Source organism: Molossus molossus, unplaced genomic scaffold (assembly GCF_014108415.1).
Source record: "Molossus molossus isolate mMolMol1 unplaced genomic scaffold, mMolMol1.p scaffold_m16_p_22, whole genome shotgun sequence".
Classification (NCBI taxonomy): Eukaryota; Metazoa; Chordata; class Mammalia; order Chiroptera; family Molossidae; genus Molossus; species Molossus molossus.
Window position 1 is genome coordinate 7,789,079 of NW_023425358.1, and position 10,882 is coordinate 7,799,960.

General features: G+C 46.8%; 1 protein-coding gene across 3 annotated transcripts in view; it reads left to right on the plus strand.

The window, feature by feature from the left end:
• OPCML (opioid binding protein/cell adhesion molecule like) overlaps positions 1-10,570 on the plus strand; it is a 518,700-nt gene extending 508,130 nt beyond the window's left edge. The window contains exon 7 of one of the 3 annotated variants that reach the window (XM_036276639.1): positions 9,969-10,562. In XM_036276639.1, the coding sequence (XP_036132532.1) occupies positions 9,969-10,069 (101 nt within the window). In that variant the 3' untranslated portion in view covers positions 10,070-10,562. Of the gene's footprint in view, positions 1-9,968 lie in introns of all 3 variants that reach the window. The other 2 variants (XM_036276640.1, XM_036276638.1) reach the window with 2 other exon arrangements.
• The last annotated feature ends 312 nt before the right edge of the window (positions 10,571-10,882 follow it).

Genomic DNA, 10,882 nt, shown 5'->3' on the forward strand with positions numbered 1-10,882 from the left:
TTGGTGGGCTCCAGCTCCTTCACCCCTGCCCCTAAGGGGGCCAGGCCCAGTGGTATTGAGAGAGGAGGGGTCTCCCTGTCTTCAAGCACCTCGCAGAGCCGTATGGTAGCTCCGGGCACCTCCCAGGGCAGTACCATAGCTCCAGGCACCTCCCAGGGCAGTACCGTAGCTCCGGGCACCTCCCAGGGCACCTCCCGGAGCACCTCCCGGGGCACCTCCCAGGGCAGTACCGTAGCTCCGGGCACCTCCCAGGGCACCTCCCAGGGCAGTACCGTAGCTCCAGGCACCTCCCAGGGCAGTACCGTAGCTCCAGGCACCTCCCAGGGCAGTACCGTAGCTCCAGGCACCTCCCAGGGCACCTCCCGGGGCACCTCCCGGGGCACCTCCCGGGGCAGTACCATAGCTCCGGGCACCTCCCAGGGCAGTACCGTAGCTCTGGGCACCTCCCGGGGCACCTCCCGGGGCACCTCCCAGGGCAGTACCGTAGCTCCGGGCACCTCCCAGGGCACCTCCCAGGGCAGTACCGTAGCTCCGGGCACCTCCCAGGGCAGTACCGTAGCTCCGGGCACCTCCCAGGGCACCTCCCAGGGCAGTACCGTAGCTGCGTTGCACACATTCCGGGGCTTTAAATGTCAGAGCCCTGGGCCTTGCCCCAGACCTGTTCAACCAAACTCTCCAGGGAAGGTCATGCCGAGGTGTATTGAAACGCGCTGTCCAAGGGGATCTTCTGCACACTGAACATCGATAGCCCGTGAGAATAGTGGGCCAGCTCCCAAAGCCATCCCTCCAGTGTTCCCCTTAATTCTGAGCTAACACCACTCCCCCTACCTGGACCTTAGGGTCTCGACCATCTTTCGCTCTCAGGTACCACTCTCCCTCAAATGTCTGCCTTGTCTTTCACCTACAGAGTCTTTCTAGAACTTCAACGGGCACTCTGACATCCTCTTTGTCACACCTTACACCTGTCAGCCAGCGAGTCCCATCAAGCAGGCCACGCCCCCCCCTTCCCCGGACTGCACGTTCCCCAGCCCATCCTTACACGGAGGCGTGTGCCTGCCCTGAACAAAGATCATTTCCTTACCTCGTCCTAGGTAATCCCTCTCCAATGTGCCGCTGTAGGGACAAGTGAGCTTTCCAAATCTCAGAACGAACCTATCCACATCATGCTGAAAACCACCTGCCAGGGAGCACGGCCAGGTGTTCTGGCCCCAACATCACCTGCCATGCAGCCTCCTTCGCCCAGGGCAGCGGATCCCAGTCCACGCGGCAGCCTCTGCCCATGCCCCGGGCCTCTTTCCACCCATCTTCTTGAGGCACAAAGAGGAACAAGTTTTCCAACCTTGTACAAACAAGTAAATAGACAGTTACAATCGATTAATAGAATATAATCAGTGCTTTGCTAGAGGCATGGAAAAGCTATTGCTATTAAGTGTCAGCCAGACATAGTTCTAGGCAGCTGGGAACCAACCCTTCGAAGTGGGGACGGCCATTTCCACCTCCCAGAGGAGCCTGGAGCTCAAGAGTTTGAATGACAGACTGAATTCCCGCAGACAGGAATTCTGCCAGGCAAGGGAGTTGCCAACTCCAGGACTGTCTGGTCTAATCCCACGTTTCTTTCTCACCCATGTTTGTACTGTTTCTTCCAGTGTGTTGTGGGGTCACAGATGGGAGGCTCTTGCCCTCGTTGCCGCCTGAGATACTCATACTTATCCATATGCTTAGTGTGAGCCCGCCCATACCGTATTTCTGAGCCCCGCTGAAGAATCATTCACCCCCCTCTTGGGCTCTCAGAGTTACTTACCCTTAGGCTGATATTTATTTCTATTTTGTTTGTATTTTGTTTCTACACTTAAAGGATGTAACACTGTGTCTTGCAATGGTTGCTGCCCAGGAAATGTTTGGTGAATTAATCAATGTATCTTCCAGTCAATGGGGCATCGGTTTGAACCTCTATATAGTATGAAACTCTTTACTAACCAAAGAAAAGCCAAATACTCAAAAGGATGTGTAGTCTTCTCCCCCCAGGGAAGCCAGTCATTGTTTCTCTGACACTTTCCATTGCATTCCAGCCTCCTAGTTCTCATTTTAAATTTAGGTGTTTTTCCCCCCTGTGGGTCTTTCTTGTGAGCAAGACAATATCAGACATTCCAATTCACTGTTTAGAAAGATGTTCATCAAATGATTTGTTCTTGCAGAGACATCAAAAGCTGCACATTCCCGCTGATAACATATATGATTTTTATTTTCAGATCCACAGTTTAAATCCAGGTGGGAGGGGAGGATGCAGAGAGAAATGCCATTGCTTTTGGCCGATGACAGCAGCCTAATCATTTGTATTTTCCCAAACCTGCAAAATGTCAACGTATTAGAAAAACTATGCAGACATTTCACATTTCATTTCTGATGAGGTTCCTTGTGGTTCCCTCGCCCCACCCCCATCTGAGCCATTGACATCTGGCTATTAGCCTGATCATCTAGAACTGAGCACTGAGCACGCAGGGTGTGCGGGTGTCTGCACGCACGTGGGAGCTGGTTCCGCAGAGACTCGAGGCTTGTCTCTCAGGTTTGCGATAAACTTGACAGATTTTAATTAACTTCTGCTATTAGCGTAAACTTTTGTCTTTGTGGTTAGCCCAAAACGGGGGTGCCAGAGAGAACAAAACAAAAATGGCTGCCTCTGTGCGCTTCTTCGTCCGCAAGGCCCAGTTCATCTTCCTTGTGAAGCAACACCGGCCGTGTTCTGCACTGTAATTAAAGACAATGGAAGGAAAGGCCCCTTTGAAGGGAGCGATGCGCCTTCATCAGCGGCACTGCTGAAAATAGGTTTATGTTTCATCAACAAGTGAAACCCATACATCCTCTAATTAGATTTCCTTGCTCCTCTTTTAATCACCAAGAACATCATTATCCTTTTGGTTTCTCATTAGGAAGGTCACATAGTTCATATTCATACTTATAAAAACCTGTCCAAATTTCAGAACAAAACTGTATCTTCTTAGACTTCAGATACTTCATTGATCTCACTGTGCTACTACTGAGTTCAACTTGCCTGTGGGGGGTTTTCTTTTCTTTTTTAATGTGATCGCACTACCACCTGCTATTTTAGTAGAATTACAGCTCTACAGCCCACTGTTGCTAAAGATCCATGCCATATTTTTGTTGCAATCATGGAAAGCAAAAATGGTGACACATTTCAATACCTATGTCGCTTGTAATGTACACTTAATTTTTAAGCTGCAAAACCTCTTACAAGGCAGGATCTCATCAGGAAGCGTATATCATTTTCTGGAAGCATTGTGCTGATTTGGGGTACTTTGATTGTCAACAACCTCCTCCTCCAGGGGGTGACCAGCCACCCCTTGAATGCAGCAGCAAACTCAGTTCCAGGATGGTCAGACATGCAGGTTAATTCTACGTTACATCCTCAAACAAATCTGCTCTTTGAAAATCTAATGTTTGGTATATGTAATTTAACAACATGAATAGCCTTTCCGACGCGGACTTTGTTTTCTGTATGCGTTTGTCTATTTCACACTGTGTTTACCCTGCCCCCACTGGCTTTCCCTTGTGGCCTAACATCTTCCCTCCGGCCTGGAGCGCACGCGCCAGTTGACCTTTCTGTCAGTTACAATTTCTGAAATTTATCTCATGATCATTTCTGAGGTTCTCTGTCTCTTCTTTCTGTATGCTGAAGACGAACTTATTTTTGTCTGCATATCTGTCCCCAAGGCACATTGCTGTCATTCACATTTCGCTGTGTGGCTGTGAGGCATCATTTAAGCTTTTGTTTTCAAAGATGCTCCAACTTCAGGCATGAAGGCAACAATTCATGGTTAACGTAGAAATGGGTGAAGATGGAGGGACTAGAGGGAGGCCAAAGGTATCACTACATGGTCTTAGTTCAATTTATTTCTGCAAAGTATTTAATTAAACCTGATATTTATAATGGCCATCCTAATTAAATTAAATTATCGTTAACCATAAATAAAGATCCCTCACACGTGGCATTTGCGCAGAGCTGGGCTGCTGTGTGCACGTCCTCAGAAGAGCTGGCCTTCCTCGGGAAGCCTTCATCTGTGGCTGGTGGCCACGGGGCCTTTTCAGGAAGGCTCGGTCCCTTACTGCCGGCCACAGCTACGTTTGCTTTCCCACAGGGCCACTAAAGCATCCCCACAAAAGATGCTATTTTAGGGATCAGCAATTATTCTTCTTCTGGTTCTAATTCACTTAATATTTATTCATTCTTTATTTATATTCAGTGATCTTACATAGTGTCTGAACTAATCCTCAGAGCAACCCTGCAAGGGTTGAGAAAACTGTCCTGTCCCCATATTCTACATTAAAAAAATATAATAACTGTTTCAGGGAAGGTGACTGTCTCATCCAAAGTCATCCTGGTAGAGTAGCAGAGTGAGGATTCAGATTCAGTTCTCTCTCATTCTTTAATTCACTCTTTTTAAGAGTATCCAGTAGGGCCCAGCTGGTGTGGCTCAGTGGTTGAGCATCAACCAATGAACCAAGAGGTCGGTGGTTCGATTCCTGGTCAGGACACATGCCCAGGTTGTGGGCCCGATCCCCAGTGGGGGGCATGCAGGAGGCGGCCAATCGATGTTCTCTCTCATTGATGTTTCTATGTCTCTCTCCCTTTCCCTTTCTCTCTAAAGTCAATAAAGAAAATAATTTTTTAAAAAAGTAAGAGTATCCAGTAGGAAGGATATTCCTGATATGAAAGAGATGTTAGATTATTTGTTCCAAATGTTTTCTTCTCAGAATCTGTGAGGGTTTAAAATATATTTACTTATTTTGTTCCTTTGTTTACTGACATAGATTAGCACAGAGAATATCCCAGGTCCCCCTGAAAGAGTGGAAGCTTCGTGAAGGCCACGGTTGTGTTCAGTTTCCCTGTGGAACAGCCTAGTGCAGGGCAGGTCCCAACAAACTCCTGCTGAGTGAGCCCCTGTGACCTTCCTTCTCCTTGCAGACTCATCCTTGGCCCTTGGACCTTGCCACAGAGCTTGGCCTTGGACCCTCTCCCACTAGCCTTGCTCAGGGCCCCACACCCTAGAGGCCTCTCTCAGCACCCATCCCCCACCTCACCTCTCTCACCTGCCAAAACCTCACCTCAGGTTGAACGTACTTGGAAAATATCAAAGAGGAAGATGGGGGTGTGGAACCACCAGAGGGCAGTTGCCAGGATCACACGACACCTTTGCACCAGGCACTATACAAATCACTTGAATCTTTGAACTATCCTGTAAACTCAGGATTTTAACCACCTTCTCAATGAGAAAACTGAAGCTACTTTAAGATCACATAGCTAGTAAGCCGCAGAGTCACGATGTAAACCCAAATGAGTCTGACTCCAAAGTTGCCAGGATTAGTTACACTTTTACAGTGGTCAGGGACGTGAGCCCGAAGGCTGGTCAGGGTCACAAACACAAGGCCGGGAGGGAGGGTGCACAGAAAACCCTCTCACGGGCCCTGGAAGATGTTGGCTCCAGCTCCGCATCTGTGGGCCCTGCTCCTTGGTCTCCACCTGAGTCCCATCTTTTCTTCACACCCTTGTCCTTTATCCACATGTATTTCAGGGTTAGTTTTCTGTAGTGGAACACGCAACTGAATATCTGCCTCACATATTCAAATTTTGGATTCTACGTTTGTTGTAAGAACTACCTCTCTTTACCTTTCTCCCCATGTCCTCTGAAAAATGTAAATAAAATAGTAACAATGAAAACACCATTTGAATTCCTTACCTGGTTTATTAAAATTAAAACCAATATTATCTTGGATACCAACTACCTGGAGAAGTTTGTGCCGCTGGTATCTGAACAAATGATGGTAGTGATGGTGTCGGGGACCTGGACTCAACCTGACATCGGAAGGCTTGTGTGAGTTCAGGTGAAGAGCTCCTCCAGCAGCATGTCCTCCCTTGCAACAGCTTCTTTGAGCTGACATTTGCAAAGCTTCCTACCAGCCTAAGGAGCCACAAGTGAGTTTTCATGGTCGTGAGACCCCACCCAGCAATTCAATGGCAGCAATCCGTCACTTCTCTACTGAGGCTCCAGGAAGCATCTGCCTATGCACGGGAGTGGCCTGTGCATGCAGAAGCAGCCCCATGGGAGAGATGCAACCCAGATGCATTCTTCTGCTTCCGGTAGAATTGGGGTTCTGTACAGAGGCCATTAAAGAGTCAGTTCACTGCTGATGGCTTTTGTCCCACATTCCTCCGACCTAGTCAGTGACACAGATGTGAACCACTCTCTTCTTGCTCTGAATGGAGCTCGAGAGCCCTCCTGAAGAGCCCCCACTACACTGACGTGGGCCCAGCTGCCAGCTCTCCGATGTGTCCAGGGTCTGTGTGAGGAAAACAACGCTGGATTAGATTAACCATCATGCTGGATTCGATTAACTCCTTGGCCAGAACAGTTCTGCCGTATCTCATTGACCAAAGGCATTTTGGCAGTAAATTGCCATGCTGTAAAATACTTTAAAGCAGGGCTCATTATACCTTGAGGATGCATAGAAAATGAGGCCATGGGAGAAAAAAGAAAAAAATAAAACCTTGGGGTCTAGGAACGTTTGGTTCTCAAGAGGTTGTAATATGCAGAGGTGCAAGAAGCCAGAATGGAGATGGTTTTGTATCACCTGGAAAAGGCCATCTGGCTGCTCAGCAGCCGTCCCTTCTAGCACCCGATGTGGGGTTGGCATTTATGCAATAGCTCAGAATGCAGGTAGAAGAAAAGTCTTAGAGGTCATCGATTCAAGCCTCGTTTCATTTTGTAGAGGGAAGAACCAAGACAAGAGAAAGGATGTCACTCAGCTAGGGTGACATAAGAGAAATTGGCTCTCCAGATTTTCAGTCTATTGTTCTTCTCACCATCCCTTTACCAGGGATGCTCTGGTCCCTGGAAAACATACACAAAGGATTATTTTCCATAGAGAGGACGTAGAATTGTAATAATCAAGGGCATAGACTCTGTAGACGGAGTGACTCAATTCTAATCTAACTCTAGGTGTATAAGTTATATAATCATAGTCAAAGTACCTAACAGCTCTGTTCTTCAGTCTCCCCATTAATATAATGGGAATATCAACAGTACATAGCTCAGTGGGTTTGGTAAAGATTAAATGAGCTAACAACATGTTTAGCATTTAGAAGCATACTTGTCACATAAAGTGCACAATATGAATAGGTGTTATTATTGTGATCCTGAGCAAAATGAGCGCCTTTGCTATCCACCAAGTCACCTTCATGGTTTCCACTCTTTGGAACACTCAGCTGAAGCTGAGCCGTGGCTGTAGCCCCCGCCTGATCAGTACTGAACATCTATGGCAACTGCCACATCCAATGACAGACACTCACGGCTCCTTCTCTTCTCTCCATACCTCCCACTTCTATGCTTTGCTTTCTATATACCTAACTTCTCCTCTTAGCAACATGGAACTTGTGTTACACATGACATCGCAGAGATGCGAGCATCCAAAGTAGAAGTTGGAATAAAGTCATTTCTACACCAAGTCTTCTGTCTCTCTAGAGTAAGAGCTTCCGTTGGTTCATAAGTTAATATCAACAGAATGAACTGAAGACACAGGTGTATAGTGGTTAGACATTTATAGAAACATACGAGTTTCACAATCACAAATTTACATTGCTCATTTTCTTATAAACTCATTTACAGTCTAAATTATTCATCTTTTTCAGTAGACAATATAGTCAATTTACTTGAACTTTAACGTGGACATTTTCCAACTCAGTACATTCTGTAGGCCAGCATGGTTTCTTGGGAGATAGAGCTGGGCTGATGTAGGCCCCAGAGTTGGGCTACTTTCTGTAAGTATTTATGGAGCCTCCATGGAAGTTGCAGCTCTGAATTAGAGACTTTATCCTTCCCTTGGATACTCTATTTAAAAAATAAATAAATAAATAAATAAATAAATAAATAAATAAATAAATAAATAAATGCAGAGAAATGTGAACCAGAATCTCAAGCTATCATGTAAAAGTGAATTTTTAGTTAATAAGAGAATTATGTACATTGTAAATAAGAGGTAGAAACGTTATCGATGTTGAAATCCCTGTAGTTCCAACCGTTGGATGCTCACTGCTGACGTGAGACCAATACTTTCCCAAGCAAAGGTTAACATCAGTCCTTTGTAGGCAGGTGCAGATCCACACCATTAGGTTGACAAACAAGCCAACTGACTGGGTCCTGTCTGAGAAGACCCTGCATCACTTCTGCTTTTTAAAGTAGCCACGCTCATTTCCAATAAGCCAATTTACTTCTAAAAAGGCAGTGTCATGGGGGCTTGGATAGGTAGAAGAGGTGGGCTCACCTTCTTGTAATTCCTTCACTTGGTCTATTGGTGGCTCCTAATCCCTTGGCTTGTTCTTGCTTTTGCTTTCCCTGGAATACTCTCTGCTCACTAGCTGATGGTCTTCACTATGACCCTGGGATACTCTCTGCTCACTAGCTGATGGTCTTCACTAGACCCTGGGATACTCTCTGCTCACTAGCTGATGGGCTTCACTATGACCCTGGGATACTCTCTGCTCACTAGCTGATGGGCTTCACTATGACCCTGGGATACTCTCTGCTCACTAGCTGATGGTCTTCACTATGACCCTGGGATACTCTCTGCTCACTAGCTGATGGGCTTCACTATGACCCTGGGATACTCTCTGCTCACTAGCTGATGGTCTTCACTAGACCCTGGGATACTCTCTGCTCACTAGCTGATGGGCTTCACTATGACCCTGGGATACTCTCTGCTCACTAGCTGATGGTCTTCACTATGACCCTGGATACTCTCTGCTCACTAGCTGATGGTCTTCACTATGACCCTGGGATACTCTCTGCTCACTAGCTGATGGTCTTCACTAGACCCTGGGATACTCTCTGCTCACTAGCTGATGGTCTTCACTATGACCCTGGGATACTCTCTGCTCACTAGCTGATGGTCTTTACTAGACCCTGGGATACTCTCTGCTCACTAGCTGATGGGCTTCACTATGACCCTAGGTTCTTATGGCTTGCAGTGAAGGTAACGATGGAGCACAGAGGCAGAGACAGCCACAGTCACATCCATCTGCCATGGCCCTTTGCGCAGGCTAGAACAATCCCATTCACACGGGTTGTCTGCTCAAGGACAGCAGATGGAAGCAGAGGGGCGGCGCCTGTGGGTCTGTGGCCTTTCTCAGTGGAATGTGAATGGCTCACTAGGGCTGTCGAAAGGGCCAGGAAGAGGGAAGAGGAAAGAAAGAGCTACAGGGAGAGCTCCTTCCCGCCCAGTCATTAGGGAGCAGTTTGGCTTAAAGGCTGAGTCTTCTTTGTTCTTTTTGAAGAGGCACCACTCACTGGCTGATGGAATATACCCAGTGGTCATCTTTAAAAATCTTGTGTATTCTTCCTCAACCACATCAGGAGGGGCCTCCACAGTACCTCAGTTACACAGGACGAAAAGTCTGCCACATCAGCACCTACACTCCTGCAGCTCACAGAGTTGCTCTATTCCTCCTTATCCCCTCCCACTTGGACCCTCTCCTGCACCCCATGGCTATTCTTTCCACTGTCATCCCTGTCTGACCAGGACGCTGTCTCCAAAGACAGAACACAATTAGCGGAACTGCTTATGAAACGGCCATCAGGTCCTGCCATACCATTTGCCCTGTCTGCAACCCAAACTTTTAGCCCGTATCCTAACTAACAATCATTACCTCCCTCTATCCCCTCTGTGTTAGCCTCCGTTTTTCAGAGCAGGCTACAGTGGCCAGGACACCCCTGATTTGCCCCTTAGAGTTTCTAAATACTCCCTATGGCTCTTTCCATCCGCCCAGACTTAGTAGGGTCAGTGGTGGGAGTGAACGGTGGGGGAATGCTCACAGAGAAGCATGTCTATATATTTGCTCATCAACAGTATGGTACCTTTGGGTGCATGCTAATGGCTCTGTCTCTCTTTCCCCTACACAGGGCCTGGAGCAGTCATTGATGGTGTAAACTCGGCCTCTAGAGCGCTGGCTTGTCTCTGGCTATCAGGGACCCTCTTTGTCCACTTCTTCATCAAGTTTTGATAAGAAACCATAGGTTCTCTCAGCAACGCCTGCTTCTCCATATCACAGACTTTAATCTACACTGCGGAGGGCAAGCCAGTTTGGGCTTCTTTTTGTTTCTGATATTTTTCTTGATTTTTTTTAATTTTGGGGTTTTGTTTGTTTATTTGATTCTTTTTTCCAATTTACATGAGTGGGGTTGGGGGAGGGGCGGGCAGGGTTCTACCATGTGTAGGATGATCATTCATTGGTGTGTCCAAAAAACAAAGTCTGGTCCTGCTACCTTGGCCCTTCCCTTTCCTCTGCTCCCCTCCCCATCATCACCACCACCAACCTCTCCTGTCCCACATACCAAAACATGAGCTCCATTTGGGCAAAAATGTGCCTCACGATAAACACCCCGAAGACACAACTTGACTATAATGTAGTACACAGCAAGAGTTACATCCAAGTGTCCTATTATCTGTGTCTTTTAAGCTTTGGACCATTTTTCTGATTACAATGTACATATCCCTCTCTCCACATTTACTATTCTGTAATTGCATTAGGTTCACATCCTTTCTTTCGGGGAAGTTATCTCAATGTATCCACACCTATAAATATGCATACATACATATATAATCTTGCCATCTTTCTGGCCACTCTGCTTTATTTGTGTTTCTCACCAGCTATAGGGATTAGAGCTTTGAAGCTATCCACTCAACCCAACACTAAAAATGTAGAAGTCAAAAGACCAAAAAGGGGGTAGGTATTTTGAGGATAGTATTTCCCTTTAAAAATGCTGTCCAACTCATTAAAAAATGATGCATAGGAAATGAATCATAGGCTGATTGT